Below are 25,406 nucleotides of genomic sequence, written 5' to 3' on the forward strand. Positions count from 1 at the left end.
GCTGAGGGGGCCCAGAACCAGGGCAAAAAGACTGAAGGGGCCCAGAACCAGGGCAAGAAGAACGAGGGGGCTCAGAACCAGGGCAAGAAAGCAGAAGGGGCCCAGAACCAGGGCAAGAAGGCCGAGGGGGCCCAGAACCAGGGCAAGAAGGCCGAGGGGGCCCAGAACCAGGGCAAGAAGGCCGAGGGGGCCCAGAACCAGGGCCAAAAAGGAGAGGGGGGCCAGAATCAGGGTAAAAAGACAGAGGGGGCTCAGGGCAAAAAGGCAGAGGGGAGTCCTAACCAGGGCAAAAAAGGAGAGGGAGCTCCCAACCAAGGCAAAAAGGCAGATTCGGTTGCTAATCAGGGCAAAAAGGCAGAGGGAAAAAAAGCAGAAGGGTCCCCTAGTCAAGGCAAAAAGGCAGAAGGGTCCCCCAACCAGGGCAAAAAGGCAGATGCAGCTGCCAATCAGGGTAAAAAGGCAGAATCAGCTCCTGTCCAGGGCAGAAATACAGATGTGGCCCAGAGCCCAGAGGCACCAAAACAAGAGGCTCCTGCCAAGAAGAAGTCTGGTTCGAAGAAAAAAGGTGAGCCTGGTAAGTGACTGATTTCTTTATGAACTTAGAAAGAAAGGCTGTCTTTAAACGACTTGTGGATTCCCTCTGGGGAATCCGTATTAGTCAGATATTGCCATAATAAGACTGTGTAACAAACATTCCAAAAATTCATTGGCTTTCAATAGCGGTCATTTATTGTTGCTCATGCTTCTGGAAGTTGGCCAATGTGAGTTTTCTCGGGTGGTGTCTCTGCCTCAGTCTGGCTTTAACTGGGCTGGCAACTCCTTGCTGCAGGTTGAGCTAGGTCAATTCCACGTGTGGTCCTTCTGGGGCCCTCCAGGGCAGAGGCCCTTCATGGTTACAGTAGAGGCACAAAGGGGCATTTCAAGCCAGCATTTCATTGGCCAGAACAAGCGATGTGTCTGAGCCTGAGTCAAGGGGCAGGGAGTCCACTGTGTCTCCAGGGAGAAGGGACTGCAGGGTGATGTGAGAAAGGAGAGGTAAGGAGCGAACAATAGGTCTGTGTCTTGGCATGTCTTAAACATACGGGAGCACAAGGAGAGGTGAGGAATTAGGAGCAGTAATTCTTTCCACCACACCGTCTAGAAGCGTTCTGCTTGTTGGCAAGTCTTTCTTACCTGTCCAGCTGTGTTCTCTCAGCCTGTTTGGTGTTCTTGCCTCACCTGATGCTTTTGTGTAGCCTGACTCGTGTATCTGTGCTTGTTGAATGAATGACAGTAGGAAGATGTTTTTGTTTTTTAGAGATGGGGTTTCACCATGTAGGTCAGGAGGCTGGTCTCAAACTCCTGACCTTGTGATCCACCCACCTTGGCCTCCCAAAGTGCTGGGATTACGTGCATGAGCCACCATGCCCAGCCGGAAGGTGTTTTTAAGGAGCAGTTTCGTTCTTTCCCCCTCTGCCTTCCCCTGCCCCAGCTAGTCATGTAGTAAGGCATTATATATAGGCACTGGATTACATAGATACGTGATCATATACCACACTGGTTTACCTCTATCTTTTTAGTGTATATTACTGTAGAAATTGGGCCAAGGAGTTCCTGTTTCATGTTCATCATTCATTCAATTTCACTTATCTATCTTTCTTTCTTTTAAAGTTTTTGAATAGCCATTAGCTGATTTGGAAAAATAATTGCATTTGCGTTGATAAACGGTATCTTAGAGATGTGAAATGTTTGGAGCAGTGTTGGGTCTCACAGGCTCTGTGTCTTTAGCTGGGCTTCCCTATCTTGCCTCTGTTAGGCTGTTACCTTAGTCGGGTTTTCTCCTCCTCCGACTGTTTTTGATGGGCCATTTGCTAGGACAGCAGCTCCCTGCTCCACGTGAGAGGCTCTGTCCCCTGTGAGTGGCTGTAGGCTCCTGCGGGAAGCCAGGGATCAGCTGCCTGACCCCACCAGGTCAGGTGGCCTTGCAACTCCTTTGAAAACCCAGACGCTCGATCCCCGCTTGCAGAGGCTGGTGGGCAACATGCTGCCCTTTCTTTAACATGCCGTTCCACTTGACCCAAAGCTGGGGATGGAGCTGAGAACTGGCTGCTACTAGGTTCTTCTACATCAGGCATGTCCAGAGCTTCCTGCATCCCATGGTCATTGTTACCTTGTGTGGTTTTAGACATTTGAAACAAGATACGAAACAGAAGTGTGATGATGATATTGGAAAGAAAGACAAAATTGTTCAAATTTGCAGGTAATAAAGAACCTTGTTAGGGATGAGACCTACGCATGACATCTGTAAACCTAACATAGCAGCTTGAGTGAGGTGATAGAGTTGGAACCGAGAAAATAAACCCCATGTTCTAGAAGAAGATTAAATATTGTCAATGGAAGGATAGCAATTTTCAAGTTAATTTAGTGGCCTACGATTATTCCAGCTAAACTTTCTTGGCAAGATTTTCTCCCTAACTTGACAGATGATTCCAAAAGTCCCATCTGAGGGAAGAATAGGTAAGAATAATTGAACAGATTTTTTTTAAATGGCTTTTAGAAGGCCAGTCCTGTCTGATGTGTGAACATCTCTCAACTGTTGTAATTACAAGTAGGGGAATAGAAGGCCCTGAGAACTTGAATGAGAGAAGCATCATATTGCAGTAGGGAAACGTTCAGCAAATAATCTAGGGCAGCGTGTTCATATATTCATAATTTGGAAAAGTCTCCTTATACCTGCCAGACACTTGCCTCTATAAAAATGTAAGATTTGGATGAAATAGATTTAATCTGGAAAGAAATGAATATGGATTAACCCAGATGGTGGAAGATGGCCACTCTAACATTGTCATGAGAAGACACTGCCAAGGCTGGCGTTGGGGAGCTTGACACACAGCCATGCAGGGCTGCCTGACCACAAGGAGGAGGCAGAGGCAGGCCCACTTGTGCCACCAACACGCTGTCTGCAAGGCGGTTTCTTTCTTCTTCAATGTCAGGAGTCTGGAAAACACGGGGAAGGTTCTGTCTTCGACTTGCGTTTTCGTTTCTTGAGTTCGCACTGAGGAATCTCAGGCCTGTTTTCCCGTGGCTGATGTACAAGGGCATCTTCAGGGCCCTCTGCGGTGGATTTGGGCTGCTCCCCAGACTCCGATGAGGATCCTGGAGATGTACCCTCCTGAAGTGCTTCTTAAACTTTGGCATGCGGATGAATCACCCAGGATCTTGTGGTGACTCAGCAGCTCCCAAGAGGTGACCGAGATTCTTCATTTCTGAGCAGCTCCTGGGAGCTGCTGATGCTGGGGGTCCTGGTTCCATACATGGGGCCAGTCAGGACCAGGAGACATCGTCATTTAACTGGCAATTTTGAAAACTCACATTAAAGCAAATAAGCTTTATTAAAAACTGTTACTATAATAAATAACATTTTTTTAAATGCTGGCACAGCAAATTGTGTGACCATTTTGAAGAGCAATTTCGTAAAATGTATCAAGAGCCTTAAAGGGGCTAGTAGTTTTTCTTCTTCTCCCAGACTTCCCCCAGGAAACACTGTAAACTGTGGTAGCCAGGTCTGCCGGTGAGTGGCTGGCATGTCCCTCGGACCACCCTGAGGGCCTCATTTGGTCACCGAGACACAGTGCAGCCACTAACAGTGATGCCTGTGAAGCTCCCATAGGAACCTGCAAAGACTTGGTCACGTGTGACTTTTAGTTGAAAAAGTCAGGTGCCAAATTCTTTAGATGCCGTGAGAACAATGGAGGGCAGAGACGTTAGATAAGTGATAACAAGATAAACAAGAACTGTAGGAAATACACTACAGTGTGAGCACCAGTTCCTTTCTGATTTTTTTCTTCAATGTAATAGTTTTCTCTTCAAAAGTCAAAAAGCACCTGGGCGTGTGGCTCACTCCTGTAATGCTCACACTCTGGGAGACCAAGGCTGGAAGATCACTGGAGCTCAGGGGTTCGAGACCAGCCTGGGCAACGTAGTGAGACCTGGTTTCTACAAGAAATTTAAAAAAGAAAGAAAAAATAAAAGTCAAAAAGCAACGCTGAAGGATCTTGTGGCTGTGACAGCGCCCCCTGGAGCTGGGAACGCTGTTTGGAAAGCTTTCAGTAATGCTCCTGGGACAGGAATTCCAGTGAGCTGACGAAGAAGAGAATTTTCTATCAAAATCTTTCTGATATAATGCCCTTTAGAGATTATTTTAGGGAGATAAATTGGGTCTTGATATATTATCTTAAATACTCTCTTTACCATTCCAAAAAATAAAGGAATATTGATACTTCCTTAATTCCAGATGTTGAAACAACTGAAAAAGATTCCTGGAAGGCAGGGGCTGCTGAAACTCTTGCTCCTGCGTGCTGTGTCCGGACATAGCTCAGCACCACAGGCCCCTGCCTATGGGTTCATCTTAGTAGTTCTGGGGTGAAGTGCAGAGAAGGACCTGAGAGCCACAGCGGGCAGACCTTCGGGCCTGAGGGTGGCTTGTAGCAGCACAGGCTGTAGAGTCATCCAGGATTGTCGATAGGGGAGCGTGGACTTGGTGACCGGGTCCAGGGCTCCAGCCACAGTGAAGAGACCCTCCATGATTCCATGGTGCTCAAGCGACAAAAACCCAGGACAGATGAAAGGAGGCATTTATGAACACGGAAGGCACTCACTAGCAAACACACATGTGATTGGGTGATAGGGCCCGAAATTCGAGGTATTTGAAATCCCAGTTAACAAGCATATGTATGCAGTCTACTTCTTTTTCCAGAATCGGTAGTGCGTATTGATGAGGCTCCAAGTTTATCAACAGAAAACCCTTACGTCCTTAATGTACCTGGAGTTCCATGGTCCCAGGTGGAGACCTTCTCACGGGGGGAGCAGCCTCTGTACAAGAAGCAGCATTCAAGATTCCAGCTTAAGATGCTTCACACTCAGCTCCTGCTGCCACCAGTTCTGTGATGGGATCACACTCAGGATGTGGGGAACCTTGGAGTCCCTGGAATGACATGAGTCTCCTGCATGGAGACTGTGAAGGGAGGGTACTGGCCCTGGGATATGAAGAGGTCGGTTATATGTCACATGGAGGGGCCCATACCAGTCTGTGCGGGTAGTGATTGGGATGGAGAATCCTGTCCTTTTGCTGTGTCCTTTAATACAGCGGTCAGACCCTGCATGGCCATTGTCAAACCAAAACAGGAGTGGGTTCATGCGTTAGGTTTCGCTGAGTGTGTGCTTCTCTCTGGTCTGTGCTGCTGGGTATCTAATGTTAATGTCCCAGTCAGCGTAGGTCTTTGGTGGCCAGGGGTTGTGAGGTGCGCGCGTGTGTGTGGCTCTTTCTGTCTATCTTGGGACCAGGCTGTTCTTTTTTTTTTTTTTTTTTTTTTTTTTTTTTTTTTTTTTTTTTTTTTTTTTTCTTTTAGACAGTCTTGCTCTGTTGCCCAGGCTACCCGTTTCCTGGTTTCAAGCGATTCTCCTGCCTTAGCCTCCCAAGTAGCGGGGATTACAGATGCCCTCTACTACACCCAGCTGATTTTTGTATTTTTAGTAGTGATGGGGTTTCACCATGTGGGCCAGGCTGGTCTTGAACTCCTGACCTCAGATGGTCTGCCTGCTTTGGCCTCCCAAAGAACTGGGATTACAGGCGTGAACCACCATGTCTGGCCAGGGCTGGGCTGTTCTTGGCCTGTGATCTGTATGGATTGACCTTATTTGGACTCTGTCACAATCTGCTTATTCTTTGGCACACATGTATTTTCCACCCTTTGCAGCCAATGGCTTCAGGGACATTTCTTGATTTATTTGTGGCTGCCATCTTCCTGCTAACAGCATGGGTGGGGGGCCCAATCCCTGAGCCACTGTTGGGTGGCATGTGCAACAAGGGCTGTCTCCGAAGCATGCAGCTCCCAGCTTCTTTGCAGCTGTCTATAAAGGACAGAGGCCCTGGGTGGGCTCAGTGAAGTGTGCGTCTCTCCTCACAGTTAGAGCGCTGTTCCCACACACAGCGCAAACGCAGGGGAGAGGCCAAGGGCGCGCCGGGCATGGTGGGAACGTAGCTGCAGATGGCAGAGTTCCTGGCCACTTCGGAGTCCGTTGTCAGTGGCACTTTCTGGATGCTTGGCCATTTCACCTCGCAAAGGCCCTTCTCTGCTCCGGTCACTCTCCATCACTCGCAGTGATTTCCCACCTTGCCTCTGTGCCCTTGGAAGATTTTCTTAGTTTTCAGTTAGCCATGAGCTGTGGTGCCGGAGGGTATGAAGCAGAAATCCATGAGTCCAGAACACAGGTTTTTGCCAGTGGCTTATGGAATTGGTTTCACCCTTGCAGCCACGTCTTATATGTGGAGCTTTGTGTTCCAGAATTAATTGGATTCCCACTTAACCATTGGCAACTGTCACCATGTTGCTGGGTGAGCAGGCCTGATGAGATCCATTAGAGCAAGTGTTCCTCCCTTTGTTGGAAAGGCTGTGGTGGCCCCCACTGGCCGCCCTGGGCCTCCTCGCCCCTCGGCTGGGGCTGAGCTTCCTGTCAGTATGGGGCTGGCCCACTCCATCTTCTCTGGGGCCATGTAGGCCCAACCTGAGGCAACCGTAGGCAGAACTCTGGGTGGGCTGACTGGCCCTAGACATCCAGAAACAAAGACCTGTGGATATGTATTGGGTGAGAGGAGTAAGGTGGCTGGGTGGCTTTGCTGCGGGGATCCGGGAGGTGCATGGGACCATTTAAATTATCACCTAAATCAGTGAGAAGTAAATAAGTTTAAAGATTCCATTCCTCAGTCACACTAGCCACATTCCAAGTGCTTCCTACTCACGTGGCTAGCAGCAGTGCAGAGACAGATCACCTCTGCCAGAGCACAAAGTTCTGCACGGCACTGCTCTAGACAGGACCATTGGAAAGGAGGGGCCTTGGGTCACTGGCAGGTCTGTGCAGCCCTGTGTTGGTGTTGCGCTGTGCCCTTCCTGCTTTGTTCTGGCTGCTGTGTCCTGAGTACAGGGTGGGGTGAGCTGTTTGACCTCCATATCACAGTGGGGTGCCTCGAGGGGTCACAGAGGCTGTGGCTGGCCCATAGCACGTGACAGATTAGCAGCAAAACCAGTGCTGGAGCTGGGCTCCACTAGAGACTTGTATTGTTTCTTCTGTCTTCCTGGCCTTACCCGTTACCTGGTTGGTCCCGCAGGGCCCCCCGCTGACAGGTACCCTAGAGGGAGACCCGGCAGGAGTGGTAGGCCCAGGACACGTTTTTGCAGACCCAGGCTGGAGCTCGTCCAGAACGTCAGCTTTGATTTTCCTCCAAGAGCAGATTGGGGCCGTGCAGCAGGTTTTTACCACTCGTCCATGGCTCTGTTTGACAGAGAACACCTGCCTTCCTAATCCTTGCCTTTTGCAATTTATTATTATATAAATATGTGTTTCCAGCAAACAAAATTCACAGTATGGAAGCATGGAAGGTGAAAATAGAAACTCTTTTTGCTCCATCCCAGTTACCACCCACTTCCCGGGGCGGGGGGACCTGAAATTCACCGTTCTCTTCACCTGGGCACCCACAGACGGGAGCTGTCACGCACACTGCTGTCTGCTTAACTCTATTGGTGACATCTTTCCATATTGCACCTGCGAAGCTGCCACTTTCAGCTACATAATACTCCCTAGCATGAATGTATTATAATTTATTTAAATGGCATTTAAGTAGTATGCAGCTATTTTGCAGCTAAAATTAATGCTGCAATGATGCACATACACTGTTGTGTGTCTCTACAAAGTAAATTGCTAGATAAGTAATTGCTGAGTCAAAAGGTGCCTACATTTTTAATTTAGGAAGACAGTGCTGCGTTGCTCTCCAGAAATGTTTCACACTTTACGATGAGAGGTCCATATGATTGTTTTCTGACTCAGCATTGCTCACACGATGCTGCTGTGCTGCCCTGGAAATGCTTCTAACTTCAGGAAGTTTGGGGTGGGAGAAGCATTATAAACCCAGAGGTGGGATAAGGTGGAAAACCCCTTCCTTTGGAAATGAAAGGCACAAATTCTTTAATAAATGTTTGGAGAGGAGGGAACTGACGGCATCCTCGGGAAGTGTAATTTCTCCAGAGCCGAAGCTTCCCGTGTTCGGGGTACTGTCAGCTGGACGCATGTGTCCAGGCCTTAGCTGGTTCGTTCTCTGATAGTTAACTGAGCATGTGTGCACAGTGTCTATTAGGAAAGCCAAGTTTCTTGCACAGGATGCATGTGTATGCAATGGTGTTGGTTTTTTTTAAAATCTATTTTTATCCTCAGATTGAGTCTTTGCAGGATTATGCTGTTTGCCTCCCACCCTGGGCTGCAGTGATCTCGTACTAATTGCCATCTGGGTGTTACATTGGCAGGAGAGCTGTCCCACCCAGCACCTGGAATCGAGTCTAGATCCTACAGTGTGGGCATAGACTGAGGAAGGACATATGTACATTCTAGAGACCCCACAGTTAGCGCGTGCGCCAGAGTAGTATGCTTTTAACTGGAGTGTGCTTCACTCACTATTGCTGCTGGATGGAAACAGCTGTTTCCTCCTTACCTCTGCCAGCACGTCACTCAGGGAGATGCAGGCATGCAGGGTCCTTGTCGCACTGTTGGGGAGTCTAAAGCCCACCCAAGGACCTGTGACCTTTCAGCCTAATGGAAGGGGGTGAGTACCCCTGGGGTCATGGCACTTCCCTCTCGGCTGTGGGCCAGCTTTCTATGGGGCCCTTTTTCCCCAGCCTGCTGATGCAAGCCAGTTTTACTCTGTGGCCAGAGAGACCATTGTGTCAAGGCCCAGGGGAGCCCAAGTATGTGAGGTGGCAAACACACAGAAACAGGCATTTCAGAGGCCCGTCCTGGCCATGTCGTCAAATAAGTCCACGTGGGAAAAGGGCCACCTTTGCGAGGTAGGATTATGGGTAAATGTTTGTATCTCCCTTTCACCCTTCTGCATTTTACAGTTTTTCTCTTTTTTTATGGAGAAGAAACAAAAACTCCATTATTTGTCTCTAAGTTAAATAAACGGGCCCTCCTTGTACCAAAGCTGGTGGAACTCTCATCCTCTGGGTGTTTTGAGATGGCTCTGCGCCCTCTGAGGAGCAGCACGGAGTGCCTTGCTCCTTCTGGGGCCTGGGGTGAGGAAAGGCAGTGCCAGCTCTTCTGAGGCCTCCAGGAGGCCAGTGCCTGTCCCAGCCCTGGCACACAGGTGCCCGGGAAGCATTCATGAACTGGGCAAGGTGGGAAGTTAAAGGCAGGTCCCACATCCTGGAGCCTGGCAGTGCCCTGATGGGAGGGTCTAGGAGCTCGCTGTGGTGTGCAGTCTTGCTGAGCCCCCATTCTACCCCCACAATAGGAAATACAACCTAAAATCCAAAGTCATGTTCTGCAATCTGATGGGGCTGGGGTCACAGGTCAGTGGGCGTGGGGAAGAGTTTTCAACAGTATTCAAGATGTCTAGCGTAGCAGAGCCCTCATCTTAAACGATCTGACTTGGTGGTGGGAACACCCCTTGCTCTGGGCTCCTCACTGCTCCCACCCCCGCCTGTCCTCCCAGTGCATGGCTTGCTGTGCTCCATGCCCGGCACTGCGTAGCACAGCAGGTATGACGCCACCATGCTCCCAACCCGGTGTTTGTTCAGATGTACAGTGTAGGAGGCTGCTTTCCATGCCGTTTTCCCCTGTGCAATTCTCTTAGGTGGATTTGAGTTTTTACCTGTTGGACAAAAGCAGAAGCCAGAGCTCAGACTTCCCAGAAGTCATGAAGGTGACCAGCAGATGGCAGAGCGGCATGTGTGGGCAGCCCCTCCCCAGAGTCTCCCCCCCCCCCCCCCCCCCCCCCCCCCCCCCCCCCCCCCCCCCCCCCCCCCCCCCCCCCGCAGGGGGGCCCCGGGGGAAAGTCGGATTCTTTTTTTTTTTTTTTTTTTTTTTTAAAGTAACTCAGTTTCTCAGGGTCTGAAGCTCTGAAGAAAACTCTGGGGCTTCTGAGCCTTTATTCACTTTCTGTGTGAGTTCTGCAAACCCAACTTTTTCTTTTCTTCTTCTTTTTTAAAAGAAGAACAAAAACATCCCCTAGGGAAGTGAGCCAAGTATCAATGTGAGAAGCTGCTAGATGACACTCTTCCAGGAATCTCTTTTCAACCACTTGGAAACATGGCGAGGCTGGGACTCCGGTCACTGCCCCCAGACAGCTGTGGTCAGACAGCCCAGGATTAAAAATCCCCGCTGTTTTCTGCAGGCATTAGGTAGAGTCCTGATTGCTGTTAGCCCGGATCCTCCTGGGCCAGCCTGTGTGCCCTGGGAAAGCCCTTGCCCAGGGACACTCCCCTCCAGGGAGCGTCTTTCTTTTGGAAATACTGTAATGTGGGTTTTAACTCCAGGTATAAAATTGGTTTTGTTGAAATTCAGAGGAAAAACCAAAACTTTAAAGAGGAAAACAGTCCTTCAATCTATAGGATATTTTTAATTCCATTAGATACCATTAAATGTCTGACTCCCCAAGTTGGTAGCTGATTGCTTTTTTCTCCAACCAAAGGAAAAGGACTAATTTAAAGGCCCTGAATCAGGTTGTTCTTGACATTATTTGTACTTAGCTCCATTGCCCTTAAAGCTGTGGATGTGACTGTTCATGGCATTCGGGCTCAGGAGCAGCTGACCAGCGCCTGGACAAGGCTGGGCTCTGTGGCCTGAGCTGGGCCTGTAGTCCAACATTCATATGCTGCCCAGGGCCTGCCTCAGCTGTGGGCAGGTGAGCAGTGAGTGACAGCAGGAGTCGCAGTTTGCCTCTGGGAACATTCGGTAGATCTTCATTTCCTCGAGGGTCTCATAAAGCTCACTTCACCCGCAGGCTCAGGAGGAGCCCTCATGCCCACAGTCCAGGAACGAGTGCTTTGGGGGAGGCCAGCAGTGCTGTTGGCCAGAGCTCCTCTCTAGAGAGCGTCCTGCGTCCCACCTCGGGGCAGGACCCTGAAGGGAGCCGGCTCCTCAGGTTGAGAGAGAGACGCCCTCTGAACTTTGGGTCAGCAGGAATGGGGAGCTTGTCCTCGGCCTCCGAATCTTGGTGTGCAGAGGTTGATGACTGCTTGTGGGGTGCTGGGCTTCCAGGAGGCATGGGAGAGCCCCTTCCTGGGCCCCAGGGTCTCCACCTTCTTAGAGCGGACCTGAGTTTGGCTGGGGTGATTGGGGACTGCAGGGCATGGAAGGCAGCTCAAGATTGCGATTTGGCTTTCTTCCCACAGGGGCAGCTATGCTGGGTTCCCTGGTCTGCACAGTCTGGAGTCCCCCCATGCGGGCCCAGAGGCAGCAACTATTCAGACTGAGATCTGTGCGTCTGAGGGAGGGGTCCTTAGAACCAATCTGCAAAGTCCCTTAGGAAATGAGTTTTTGCCAGTGGAGTTCTTCCCCCAGCCTTAAGTCCACGCCGTTTCAGGATCCACTGTCAGAGTCCCCGGGTCGACACCTGGGTGTCCTCCCACCAACCTAGTTCCTGAATACTCGGGCCTGGACCCTGGTCCTGGGCTCTTCGACCCCAGCGGGGATTCGGGCTCTTAGGACCAGGGTCCAGGCCTGCTGGTCTCCCTGTTTCCAGCCCCATCCCCCTGGGCATCCTGAAATCATTTTCTCAAACTCAAACGTTCCTTTCTAGGCGTCGCTCGTTGCCTGCAGGATAAAATCCAGATTCCCAGGGCCTATGAAGACTTGGACCTACTCCAGCCTTGGGTGCAAATCTGACACACTAGGGCCCAAAGCCCCTCACCGTCTCTGTACCCACCTGTGCTTGGCTCAGGCACCCTGCCTTAAAGCCTTTCTCGGCATTGCTGCCACCGTCGCTCCCCAGGTCCCCCTTGTGTCACCCTGCTGCCTTATGGTGCTGCGTCCTCTGCCTCTCTTGGCCACAGCCCAACCTGGAAATTACTTTTCCAAGCCCAGCATTTCATGGACTGCTAGGTGCACGGGTGGTACATACTTTGTGTCCAGAGACCACCTGGCCCTGCCTACCCTGGACAGGGCTGCTGGGCACCTGTGGCGGCAGCTGGAGCTGAGCTGGAGCCTTTTATGGGGCCCATCCCAGCATCCCAGGGCCGAGGTGAAAATCCCTTCCTGTTAACCACAGCTGTTGCTGGGGCTCAGGCAGCAGTTCCTGGAGTGGTTCCGACACCCTCTCCGTGGGCTGAGAGAGCCAGGTGTGCGCAGTGCAGGGGGGTTCCAGCAGCTGTTGTGCAGGGCTGGCTGCTGAATCTCGTGAGGCTGCCTGTGGCTGAGGTCCTCCTCCTATGGCTGAGCCCTGGCCATGGGGGATCCTGGAAATTATACAGAGAGAAAAGCCTCGTGCAAGGATACCACAGTTGACAGAGAGATCCCGAAGTGCTTTGCCTGATGAGTTTAATTTTAGGTGCCTGAGCCTCCCAGCGTGGTCGCAGAAGGGAGTTGTTTTGAAATTTGGGGTGTGAGGTGCGTTATCTGAGCTGCTGTGAGCTGCTTGTAGGCTGGCCATGCTGATTTATTTTGCTGTGCATTACCCTGCGCCAGGCATGGTTCCAAGCATATTGCAACTTAATCTTTGCAGCCAAACTGGGGGGTGGGGAACAGTGATCATCCCCATTTCATAGGTAAGGAAACAGAGGCAAAGGAAGGTTAAGCCGCTTGTCCAAGGACACAGGAAGAAGCTAAGCTGTGATTCGACCCCAGGCTACCTGGTCCCAGAGGCCTTGCTCTGACCTTGATGCCCCATGGCTCAAGGACAGAGGTGACTTGCAGACTGGATGTGGCCCAGGGGTGTGTTTCTTCATCTGGACAGTGGTTTTATTCATTTATTTATTTTTGATTGAGTTAGCCGTCAAGAGTAAAGGTGAGAAGATGGCACTTCAAAATCTTGCTTCCAGGCTCTTGGGCAAATCTGGGGTTCTGGCCCAGGTTCCCCCATGGGAGCCGCCACCTGGAGGTGAAGCACCGAGCCCAGGCCTGGGTGGTTATTTGTCACAGTGCCTGTCGCATTCATGCAGGGCCTGGCCTCTGGGGTGTTTCTGTGTCCCCGCCAGACAGAGGTCTCAGTTATGCCATCAAAGTGAGACACTGGCCTGCATCTGTACTCCCAGCTCTCCCACTTCCTGGTCGCTCCCCAGGCCCCCTGGCCTGTCCCTTCCTGGAATTTCAAATCTACCAAGATGGGCAAAGCATTAGCCACAGGAGCAAGCTCTCAGTGAGCCGACCTGTTCCAGAATTCACTGCGCCCTGGGCCTTTTGAATTCTGTGATTTCACAGACTAGGTGTTGAGTCTGACAGACTTAGTGTAGTGCCTTAAGATTTCACAATTCCGAAGATTACTGGCGTCTTCCAGTATTTGCTGGAGCCCTGAGTGATGTGCTGGACACGCCTTAGGCTCTCGTTAGTACATTATTTAAATGCAGCTCACTGAGAGGCCCAGAAAATCTGCCTCTGCTTCCTAGTGCCTTCCTTTTTTCTTTCAGTTGTGCTGCCCTTGATCTGGGGACAATTGAGACAGCACAGTTTTTACCTAAAAGATTTAATGAAACATGTTTTGTAAAGTTACAGCTCTCTAATTTAAAAGGTAGTGTTTGTGTGGCAAAGGCTGTGGAAGTTTCTTGGGGGCCGTGAGGGATGGGCAGAGGAAAGTGTTCAATTTTGCTGTACGCGGCTTTGCATTTGTTTCCCTTGTTACAAGTTTTTATTTTTATATTAAAATACCTAATAAAATTGAATTGCATTAGAAAGTTTTAATAAAGATTTACGAGACTGGCACTCTGAGAGTGCTCTCGGGAGCACTGTGGACCGCGCCTGCAGGGGGTAAGCATGTGGCCATGACCCCCGTGCCTGAAGCGGTGTCGCAGAGCAAGTGCTCTCCAGCTGTCATATCCAGATGTTCCCCACCCAGCAGTGCAGTAGGGGCAGTGGGCCCTGGAAGGGTGTTCTTTAAGGGGAGAGTTCAAGAGAGGCTAGAGCTCTTGGGTCACTCTGGAACCTCTGTAGGACCAGGGGCTGCCAGGAATTCAGCAGGGGGTGCTTTGGGGGTCCCCGGTTCTGAAGAATAGACCAGTCAGTCCAGGAGAAAGCGTGACCACATACATGTGAGCCATGGATGTGATGTAAATATTATTAGTTGGTCACGTTTAGAAAGACAAGAAACAAATGGACTGAATGTTAATGATACGTTTTATTTGACTCAGCTTATCTGAAATGTTATTTCAACATACAATCAGTATATAAAATTATTACAGATACTACATTTTTTTTTATATCAAATCTTCTAAATCCTGTGTGCACTTTCCACTCATAGCACATCCTGAGTCACGCCAGCCACGTTGCAGGAGCCCAGTAGCCACGCACGGCTGGCACCCCGCGCATCAGACAGCGCAGGAGGAGACCTTTCCGAGTCAGGAGGGGAAAATGTCTGTGCAGCCAGCAGCTAGATGCAGGCTGAAGCAGCTGCCCTGCCCGTCTGTAACTACAGAGGTGCCTTTGAAACAAGTGGCCTCCATCTCCGGGGAAGCGTTGGCAGGAGACACGCACTTGCAGGCTGAGCGGGGGAAGGCAGGAAGGCTGGGAACCAAAATGTGAACTAACACGGGGGTTTCTCCTGAGAGTCAGCCGTGTGTGGTTTTCTTTTTCTTTTTTTTTTTTTTTTTTTTTTTTNTTTTATTTAAGACGGAGTCTCACTCTGTCACCAGGCTGGAATACAGCGGTGCAATATCGGCTCACTGCAACCTCCAGCTCCCGGGTTCAAGCAGTTCTTCTGCCTCAGCCTCCTGAGTAGCTGGGACTACAGGCACATGCCACCATGCTGCGCTAATTTTTATATTTTTAGTAGTAACAGGGTGTCACCATGTTGACTAGGCTGGTCTCAATCTCTGACTTCGTGATCCACCCGCCTCGGCCTCCTAAATTGCTGGGATTACAGGCATGAGCCACCATACCCCTAGCCATGTGTTTTTATTTTCTTTTGGCTTTTGGGTTAGAATTTTCTCGTGTGTGTGCATTAAAATTACGTAATATGCATACACCTATTTCAGTAAAAAGAAGGTTGAAGGGGCGTGCTTCTGCCGGGACCCATTTTCGTGGCACCTGTGAGCTCTTAGGCCTTTGGTGTCAGTGTGGTTATTTTTAATCTCCTGAGCCTCACCAGGATAAGAATTTATGAAATAAAGGTGCTCATAGCAACCAGCTCGCCCACATCCCACATTACCCGTATTAAGGTATCGTGCCAAATGCTTTGACTTGTAATGAAAATATTGTGACTAGTAAGTGAAAATATTGTGACAAGCCAGAGAATAGACGGTTGCTATGGAAACCAGCCCTCTCCATTGTCCTCCCAAGGTGGGCTCAGCTGAGGGGGCTGGTGTAGGCCGGTCTGCTTTCTGATTTGGCTCCTTTTTGGTGCTGTCATTCAGCTGTGAAAGAGTCCAGGCACTCAGGCTGGTTCATCGTTTCTTGCTTCCAAGGCTGCGTTCAAGCCCCAGTGAGAGCAAAACTGGGAGGTGGGGGGCGGGTGTCTGCAGTTCTAGTTTTTCAGAAGTGACGGTTGGTGGTTGGTTATTGGCAGATGGCTCCCTGTCCTCCAGGCAGTCACTCGTGGACTGGCGAGTGGACAAGCTCATTCTACGAGAACCCAGCCAGCTTTTCCTCTCCCAAAACCTGTTGTTGCCTAAGCTTCATCCAGGGAGCTGGAAATAGAGGGTTTGCACTGATGTGTGGAAGAAAGCAGCCTCTCCTGCCTCCTGTGCCCCTCCCATGGCCGCAGGAGTGTGGCTCTGGGTGTCTGTGTGTGGTGGACAGTGGATTTGCTGCCTAGTCAGGTTCCATAAAGCCCCGGAGCTCAGTCACAGCCACTGGGGAGAACCTTGCTGAGCCATGCAGGCCGAGAATGGGACCGGTGCATTTGCGGGAAAAGAAGGAAGAGAGAAAAGCCTTTGGGAAAGGTACACCTCGTCTAATTTTATTCCAGGTCATCTTGATGGTTTAAAAAAAAAAAAAAAAAAAAGGGGTGCTGCTTCCACTCTAGGCCGGGACTTCCTATGGGCGAGTTAGGACGGTGCAGGGACCCATCGTTGAATCAGTTTCTCGGTGTCCTGAAAAAGCAGGAGACACCGGAGCAGACTCGCCGTGCTCAGCTTGCCCACCCCAGGCAGTCAGAGAGCTCTTCTTGGCTGTGACCAGAACCTTCTTGGTGTGACAGGCTTCATGGCCGTGTGTGTCATGGCTTATGGGCCTGAGTCTCTGCTCCTTCCCTTTCACTGCACAGGGCCCCCAGATGCCGATGGCCCTCTCTACCTCCCCTACAAGACACTGGTCTCCACAGTTGGGAGCATGGTGTTCAACGAGGGCGAGGCCCAGCGGCTCATCGAGATCCTGTCTGAGAAGGCTGGCATCATTCAGGACACCTGGCACAAGGTAGGCCCACCCTCCCGCTGGCCACACTCAGAGGCCACTGCAGCTGGCTAGGGCGGTTCTGCCCTTCCTTCTGCCTCTCCCCCCAGGGGCCAGTGAGTTGCAATGGTTACCTCGGTTCTCGGGCCCCGTGCCTCCCGCTATCCCCAGATGCCCATCAGCCTGCCCCGCCACAGAGATAACATTCATAAAACACCCTCCACTTCTGTTTCCTGGCAGAATTCTGCCACCTCGAGGGATTGCTTGCAGGTGCTTTGACTTCTGTCAAGCCACCCGTGGCCCGGCTGCTGAGAGAGTCAGGGCTGGGGTAGGGCTCTGCATTGCAGGGAATCTGGGGAACTGGGAGCTAGCCAGTTTGTGGCCAGAGTTCAGGGTGCAGAAAGGAAGGTGTAGGGACACACTGTCTGGGGCCCTGTGAGGTTCCCCAGCCCGGAAGCACCCCTGGTCTCCCTCGTGCTGCCAGGGACAAGTTCAGAGGCTGAGAGCTCCGAGCTGTCCCATGCCTCTGGCCAAGAGCTGTCCACAAGAAGTGATGCATGGCACATTCCTTCAGTGGAATCAGAGTCCACAGTAACTTTGCTGCAGAATTTAGTGGTTAGAGCTGTTCAGGTGTGCCCTGAGGCCAGTGGGTCACTCCCTTCCTGGCCATACACATCATGGACAGTCTCAGTGGTGCTGGGAGCTCGCCACTCATCACTGGGGGCTCTCCTGGGTATGAGTGGCCGTAGGAAATCAAGATGACCAGGGAGAGGCCCAGCCCTGCTCAGGCCCTGTCTCCAGAGTACCCGGCCCCCATGCTGCAGCCACAGGCCTATGGGCTGCACGCCCGGCTAGGGTAGGCTCCAGGCCAGAAATGGTGGCCAGCTGCCCCTCAGAGGAGCTGGCAACACCACACTCCTAAACGCCACTCCAGGGATCCAAAGCCTTTGGCCTTGACAGTCCTGACGCACACACTGGGCCTGGGGTCCCGGCCGGGCTACCTTTCCCCACAAGAATCTGGAGTCCCAGTGGAGCCCTTGACTCGAAGCCCCTGCTCCACTTCATCAAGCACTCGGGCCTCTGCTCTTGTCCGGAGTCAGGGATGAGCCAAGTCCCATCTGTCCCCTCTGTTAACACGTCTCTGGGTACTTCTAGGCCACTCAGAAGGGTGATCCTGTGGCGATTCTGAAACGCCAGCTGGAAGAGAAGGAAAAACTGCTGGCCACAGAGCAGGAAGACGCGGCTGCTGCCAAGAGCAAACTGAGAGAGCTCAACAAGGTACAGCCCGAGTGGGCTCAGGCATGGCTCGTCCTGCCCCGTCCTCTGAGCACCCCCACCCCATCCATGGTGGATCCCAGGCTGAGATGCTCTGGCCTGCCTGGAACGTAGCGGGCTGTCAGGCCACTGAGTAGGAACTGCTGCTTATTTGCTGCCTAAAGAGCCGAGGGCTGGCGGCTTACCTTTGGCAGTGCTCGTGGCTCTGCTTGCTGGTGGCTTCCTTCGTGGCTATAAGAACGCAGGGAGGGCTTGGAAGTTAAGCAGCATCAGTTTGTGATGGGGATGGACCAGACCTAGCCTTCACGAGACAGGTCCCACAGTCACGGGCCAGCTGTCTAGGGGCTGTGACTGGAAAGGAAGGCGGGCCACAGTAGATGCAAGGTTGTTTTCTCAAGAACTGTGCAAAACCTTGTGGGGAGGGGGCTGGAGGGGCTGCTCTTCTCCCTTTTCTGATGTCAGAGGAGGGATGTGCAGGGAAACCTGGCTCTGTGTATCAGCGACTGGCGTGGCAGGTAGCATTTGCGCTCTGAACAGCAGTCAGCGGTGGGCCAGTGCTGCGGTAGGACGGGGCTGACGGCGTCGTGGAGATTGTGTTGGGATGCACCGCATAGGGGCTGCTCTTCCCCCTGCGGAATTCCTCAGGGTCTCTCCCTGCCTCTCTGCTTCTGAGGGTGGGTCCTGGTTCCCCAGCCTTCCTGGAGGAAGGGTAGGGTGAGGGGTCCCCTGGTCCCCTGGGGCTGGTCAGACCTTGTCAGAAGCCGTTTTTGCCCCATGCAGCACCGCAGGCTTGCTCTCACCCTCGCCCTGCCTCCCTGCCTTCTCCATCCCGGGCAGCGGGCACAGGGAGACGGCCTGGATGGTGGACTCTCCAGCAGTGTCTGGGCTGCTGCCCTTCCTCCGGTGCCTCCGTCTGCTCAAGCACAAAGAATTGGAAGGCAGCCTGACTTTTTGTCACAAATTCAGAGTCACAGCTCTGAGCCAGATGGGAAGTTCACTGGGTAGGGGACGGGCAGGACCAGAAGACACACCTTAGATGGCCGCCCTTTGATGCTGTCCCCTTCCCCGCTGGGGTGGCAGAATATCTCCGTGGCCGCATGCTCGAGGCAGCCTGTGGTCCTCATTCAGTACCCAGCCTCCTCGGAGACCACCGTCCTTGGCTTTCAGGTGAGGAGAAGGTTAACAGTGCGTGGCCTCCCACCCACCCACACCCTCCTCCCTAAGCCTGAGGAGGTCCTCTTGGGTTCCCAAATGCTGATCTGTGAGCACCCCCTTCAAGCTCTGCCAGTAGCCCCTAATCTTCAGACCTAAGCTGCCCCCTGAGCCCCAGCTCAGCCCCCCACCATCTTCCTTTTCCCTGTCTGTGCCCAGACACCCCGCATCCTTTCTTGCCACCTCTGGGGCTTTCCTCTTGCTCTTCCCTTGGCCTCTAATCCCTTCCCTGCCTGGATGTCTGGACATTTTCTTCTTACTCTGGAAGACTCAATTTGGTCTACCTCCCTCAGGAACCTTCTGGACCTCCCGTGGTCCTGTTCTGCACAGAGGTCATCGGTACAGTTAGGCATCACCTAACTGCGTCTGGCTCCTGTCAGACCTCGCGCCTGGCAGGGCAGATGCGCTCTGGCGGCCTTGCCTGGCTCAGCCTAGCAGGCTGCCAGTGAGCAAGTGGCCACTGAGGGCCGAGGCCACCTCGCAGCTGAGGGGAAGTCTGGAAGCATTCCTGAGTGTTTTCTGTCTTCCTCTTGTAAATAGTTAAATGTTTGTAGTCGATGCTTTTGGCTGTTTTTCTTCCCTGTGCTCATGCTCTCCGTTGAGGGTCCTGAGGTGAGGAGAGCTGATGTGTTTACCTCTCTCTCTCTCTTTTTCTTTTTTCTTCTTCCTTCCTTCCTTCCTCTCTCTCTTTATTTTCTTTTCCTTTTTCTTTTATTTTCTTTCTTTCTTTCAATGGACTTTCGCTCTTGTCACCCAGGCTGGAGTGCAGTGGTGCAATCTCAGCTCACCGTAACCGCTGCCTCCCAGGTTCAAGTGATTCTCCTGTCTCAGTCTCCCGAGTAGCTGGGATTACAGGCATATGCCACTATGCCTGGCTAATTTTTTTTTTTTTTAGTAGAGACGGGGGTTTCTCCTGTCTGGTCAGGCTGGTCTCAAATTCTAGGCCTCAGGTGATCTCCCTGCCTTGCCTCCCAAAGTGCTGGGATTACAGGCATGAGCCATCGAGCCCGGCTTATTTACCTCATTCTTACAGCAATGCCCAGCACTGCTGAGGGAAATGTTACAAGACAGTAAATTCCTGGGAGTCTGGCAGTTCCTCTTACCTTAATCCCCCACAGGAGCTGGGGAGATGGATAGAACTGACGTTTTCTTTTTCTAGTTCCTTTGACATGTTTCCTTGGTCCTTGTAAAGAAGTTTTTACAGTTGAAAAGGGTTTTCCTTAATTCTGTTTCTTGGGGTCTGATGCTGAAAGCATGATCTGGACACACTGAGAAAGAATGTTTGGATCATCTGCTGTCTCCAGGCCTCCCAAATGTGTGAAGTCCCAGCAGAACTGGGTTCAAGGACCAGTCCAGGCACTGTATGCAGGGGTTGATGGGCTCAGTCGCCCCTGAGAACTCTGTCCTGGCTATGTGAGAATCTTTGGGTGGGGGGTTGAGGAATCCGGGTTGAGAGCTCCAGTGATGTAGCCAAGAAGGCACAACTTTTTGGAAAAACATTCCAGCTGTCATCTTCCTGGGCACCAGAACCTCTGTCCTGAAGCCACGCCTCGGACTGGCCCATCTTGGGCTTGGTCCCGTGTTCTGGTTTTAGGACCCAGAAGGAGATGGGGCTGTGAATCAGAATGCAGCTAAGGAGCCCCAATGTCCCCTGGGACCCTCAGAGGGTGACCTGGGGGTGGGGGCATGGGAGGAGTTCGTTACCAGGCCTTCTTGGTGGAGGCTGCTTCCTTGCTTGGCTGGGGAAGCAGGTTGGAGGGCTCTCCCCCGTCCTCGAAGCTTACACCATGAAGGGCCCCACTACTCCTGGGGAACAGCGCCCGGAAGAAAGAAGGGACAGAGTCACTTCTGAGCCAGTGCTAGTGATGGTGCCAAACTTTCTCTTCTTGTGCACCGGAACCCCCCAGCACTATCGGGAATGCTTTTCAAGAAAATAAATATGATTCTTGCAACTGAATTAAGAATTTGACAAGCAGAAGAAATCTTGGGACTCTGAGCTCTTTGAAGTAAAAGAAACCACAGGGAGCTAAACAGCTGCACCTAGGATGATTTGACTTTTCTCTGCCCTTTAAAAAGCCCGGAAGCAAAGGAGGAGGAAAATCCCATTGAATTCCAGTAGCCTTGGGACCCTGACCCCGAGGAGACAGGGGTCTGCAGACCCTGAGCCGGGTGGACCCCTGGCACTGCACGAGGCCTGCCTAGGGCTGGGAAGGATATCTGCAGGTGGCAGAGGTGGGCTGAGGACGACCCAAGTGTGGTCCCCCAATCTGCCATCCATGGGGCTGTGGGAATGCCTGGCCTCTTTGAGCTTTGGTTTCTTCTTTGCAAGGCTGGACCATCTTCTTGGAAGGACTGTTGTGTGGGAAACCCAGCAAATAGAGTGGCCTCCTGCCCTGCCGGTGTTTGGAGGCTTCCAGCCATCCCCACCAGACCCATCTGCCAGCAATGGGCCAGTGGGGCCGCGTGTGTTAGGGGAGGAAGCACGGAGGGGTCCTGGAATCACCGCTGAGCTGTCCTCCCTTCCCCCAGAGGCTTCCCAGCCCACACAGAGGAGCAGGCGACCTCATTCCTCCCCTTTCTGGGAACCCCTTGGGTTTGTAGAGTCCTAGGTTCTGGCCCTACCCTTGCCTCCTAAGAGGCGGGAGTGGATCCTCAGCCTTGGACAAGTGTGTCCTTTCCAAGGCTGTGTGACCTCAGCTTGGATGGGGATTGTCATCCTCATCTTACAGAGAGAATTAAATGGGACATTGCTTGGGCACAGTGTCAGCTCCTCCTGCCCCCTCCAACTTCTGTAGCTAATCAGTGAAGTGGACCTGCAGGCTCCTGTGTGCCTCTCACCCCGGGCACAGCCAAAAACATGACTGTCTTTGAAAAGTGAGGCCAAGGGTCCCAGGAGGTCCCAGAGAGTGCCAGGAGCACAGACAGTTGGCACCCAGTGGCTTCTCAGGGTTCTCTCCTATCTCAAGCAAGAGGGACACTCTGGCCTTCGGGACAGGCCTCCCTGGCAGCCCTGGTCTAGGGAGGGGGTGGATTTCCTCACTTCTGGCCCACTGCCCAGGATGGAGCAGCCTCAACTCTCATGGGACACTGTCACCCAGGGCTGCTATGTTCATGATATGTATTCACACCACATCGGGGCTGGTCTGTCCAGGCCTGCTAGACGGGGACACCCCCACCCCAGGGGCTCATGATGTAAACCTTCCCTGAATTGTCACCCTGCCTCCCTGTGGCTTCTGGCCGACACCGTGGCCAGCTTTCCCATCCTGCTGTGTCCCTGCCTGAGATGCCAGGCCTCCAGACTTGGCATCCATGTTCAACTGTGGGCATCTGGCACTGACCGGAGCTGCTGTGGGTGGAGGACAGAGCAACTGCCTGTGGAAACCCATGCCCTACCCCCAGCCATGGCGGGACAGGCAGCCGGCCCCGTCCCCACCCTAGCCATCAGGGGTCGCTGCCTTTCTATCCTGGCAAAGGCACTTGAGTAGGGTAGGCGCCTGAGGGGCCTGGATGTTAGTGACTGAGTCAAGCCAGGGTGGTGGTGTCACAGCAGGGCCGAGCCAGTGCCCTGGAGAGCCAGGGACAGCACTGCATGTCTCTGCAATTCCTGCCGCGTCTGCCACCTCTGCTGTGGCCAAGGCCTGACACTGAGCCCACAACCAGCTGGGGCCAGCAGGGTTTCCAGGGATCCCTTGTTGTCTGTCCGTGCTCCCGCTGCTGCTGGCTTGGGTTTGTCCGAGAACTCGGCTAGCAGGAGGGGTCTGTGCTCTGCTGTCAAGCCTCCCAGCCCGGGTGATACTCTTGGTCCCTTCTGATAGGCTCCTGCTCCTGCAAGCCTCACTGGCCCCTCTCTCTGCTACTTTGCCCCCAGGAGATGGCAGCGGAAAAGGCCAAAGCGGCAGCCGGGGAGGCCAAGGTGAAAAAGCAGCTGGTGGCCCGGGAACAGGAGATCACGGCCGTGCAGGCGCGGATGCAGGCCAGCTACCGGGAGCACGTGAAGGAGGTGCAGCAGCTGCAGGGCAAGGTGAGCAGTGGCTGGCGGGGGCACGGGAGGGGACAGGGCCCAGTCCCAGTCCAGGATGGAGGAAGCCAGAAAGGCCCAAAGGGCAAGACATGAGGAGGGGGTTGAGGATGCCCACAGGGGCCTGCAAGGTCTGGTCGGAGTTAGGGGTCCAGGGGCGGTTGTGTTTGGCCAGACAGTATCTGGCAGCCCACTGTGTGTGTATCCTGTTAATAGCCAGGGAAGTATGAAATACATTTTAAAGAGTGCTTTTCAAAAGAACCTAGCATCGAATGACCAGCCCTTTCCCTGCCTCCTGGGGGTCTGAGGGTCAAGTTCTCACCCTTCACAGGAACCTGGAGAAATGCTGGCTCTGTCTTCTTTCCACATGGTTGGGAGGATCCCATAATACCGGAGGCCTGAAAATTGCACAGCTCCAGTGTGGGGCTCCAGGCCAGCACTGGGCCACTGCCTAGACTGGCCCTGTAGTCAGAGGCTGATCCCTGCCTTCTGAAACCTGCACCCTGCTCATAGGGGACTGCAGCCTCCTCCCTGCCTCAGGAGGTGCCGGAGGTCAGAGGGCAGGAAACTAGGCTTCCCTGGGGGTCAGAGGCTGTGGCCATGTGCTTTGTCTTGAACAGTCAAGCATGTGACCTTGGGGGCAGATGTTCATGGAGCCTGTCAGAGACTCTGGGCTGAGTGTTCAGACTTGGGCAGGCCAGGAGCAGTGAGGAGGGAGAGAGGCGTGTCGCTGGGTATGGGCGGAGGTGGGGGGTGGGGATCATGCTTGGCCTCAAGCCCCTGATGCTGGAGCCTTGCAATTTTCAGGCCTCTTGTTATATTCTCTCAACTTCCATGTGGAAAAGGCGGAGGCTTCTGGGGGTTTTCTCTTGTGGGCTGTGTCCTTGCTAACCCCGACTCGGAACTCAGTTTTATGTGTGAGGCCAAGCTGCCTCTGATGCCCTCACCCGTGACTTTCCAGATCCGGACCCTTCAGGAGCAGCTGGAGAACGGCCCCAACACGCAGCTGGCCCGCCTGCAGCAGGAGAACTCCATCCTTCGGGATGCCTTGAACCAGGCCACGAGCCAGGTGGAGAGCAAGTAAGCTGAGCATTCCCCCCTCGGCACCTCCCCAAGGGCCCTGGAGCCAGGAAGGCTGCGCAAGCCTGTGGCCGGGGCAGCTGGCGTGAGAGCCAGGCACGGGCCCTCCATGTGTGCCAGGGGCTGCCTGTGCAGCTCCACTTTCTCCCCACGCGGAGCCACTCCAGCCCTCCATCCCCTGTCTGAGTCTTCCAAAAGGTGGCCCAGCGTTCCTGCGGTGGCCGGAGGTGGGCCTCGACTGCCCTGGAGCATGGCCTCCTGCCCTGCAGCACTCTTGCCTCAGATGCGCTGGTGCCAGGAAGAGTTTCCAGCACACAGGCCCCACCCGCCTCGCGGGGCTCTCATCTCAGTGTTGTCTCTGAGTCGCCGAAGCACTGGAGCCCACAGTGAGGGGGCCGGAGCATGCACTTTCCCTCTGGGGTGACGTACAGGAAGCGCACTTCCGCTTCCTGATTGGAGCATTCCACCCTCAGCAGTGGCCCTCAAGAAACCCACTGGGGTGTCTTTGGTAGTCCTGGGCCTGAGCATTACTTTGCCTTCTCTGGGCCTGAAGTGTCCTGCAGGGACTTGGCAGAACTCTGTGTTACCCCAGAGCCTCTGCTCTCAGCAAGAGAAAGGCTAACATCAGAGCGCACTGGCACTCTCAGTCCTTGTGCTGGGAGTTGGGTTGGGGGAAGCCCAGCATGGGAGCGGGACGGGGAGGGGAGCGGGACGGGGAGGGGAGCGGGACGGGGAGGGGAGCTGGGCCGTGTGTCTGTTTTGGCTATGGCTCCCTCTGGTATGCGTGTGCACACATCTTCCCTTTCCTGACCCATTGGCTGCTTGGAGGTTTGTGGCTGCCGTTTCCTCAGAAGCCACAGCAGAAGGCAAATGGGGGGACTGAGAAACGCTCTGGTGTTATAGGGTCTGCTGTGGCCCCCTTACTGGGGAAGTCTCTGAAGCCAGGAGACTTGTCATGCTAAGGCAGTGGCCCTGCTAGTCCAGAAGGTCTGGCTGGTGGGTGGCTCTCAGCAGTGGGATGTGTTTTCCCAGGCCCACTTCAGAGCTTCTAGTCCATCTCGAGGGCACCACCCGGCCTCCCACCACCCTCCCAGGTCGCTTGAATCCTGGCCATGTGAAGCATAGAACTGATGGCCCCGCAGCGCGCTGTGGTGCAGCCTCCCCAGTACAGTTGAGGCAGCCCCTGAGTCAGAGAGGTGGGACCACCACCCGCCAGGCAGCAGAGCGAAGCTAGCCTCAGCCAGATGTCCCAGCTCCGTCTAGCCTGGTGCTGCGTCCCAGGGTTTGGGACAGTCTTGTCTGGTGGTGTCCCTTGGCTGGACACTCAGTCCTTGGCCTTGAGGCAGCATCTGCTAGTGAGGGAGTGGCATCCTGATCACACGCCTCACACTGGAAAGGCAGGCCTCCAGCTGCCTCCTTTTCCTTCAAGTCTCCTGTAACTCTGGAACATTCCTCCCAGCTCCTGAGACCCAGCTTTTGA

The 25,406-nt window shown here is 53.3% G+C and overlaps 1 protein-coding gene across 10 annotated transcripts in view; it reads left to right on the forward strand.

The window, feature by feature from the left end:
- The window catches only part of RRBP1 (ribosome binding protein 1), a 69,263-nt gene that overhangs the window by 22,609 nt on the left and 21,248 nt on the right, over positions 1 to 25,406 (forward strand). For 5 of the 10 annotated variants that reach the window (XM_017512686.2, XM_017512689.2, XM_017512699.2 and 2 more), the window contains 5 exons: positions 2 to 565; positions 16,217 to 16,365; positions 17,497 to 17,619; positions 22,697 to 22,849; positions 23,808 to 23,926. In XM_017512686.2, coding sequence (XP_017368175.1) covers positions 2 to 565; positions 16,217 to 16,365; positions 17,497 to 17,619; positions 22,697 to 22,849; positions 23,808 to 23,926 — 1,108 coding nt within the window. Of the gene's footprint in view, positions 566 to 16,216; positions 16,366 to 17,496; positions 17,620 to 22,696; positions 22,850 to 23,807; positions 23,927 to 25,406 lie in introns of all 10 variants that reach the window. The other 5 variants (XM_017512691.2, XM_037732856.1, XM_017512693.2 and 2 more) reach the window with 5 other exon arrangements.

Source organism: Cebus imitator, unplaced genomic scaffold (assembly GCF_001604975.1).
Source record: "Cebus imitator isolate Cc_AM_T3 unplaced genomic scaffold, Cebus_imitator-1.0 Scaffold475, whole genome shotgun sequence".
Taxonomy (NCBI): Eukaryota; Metazoa; Chordata; class Mammalia; order Primates; family Cebidae; genus Cebus; species Cebus imitator.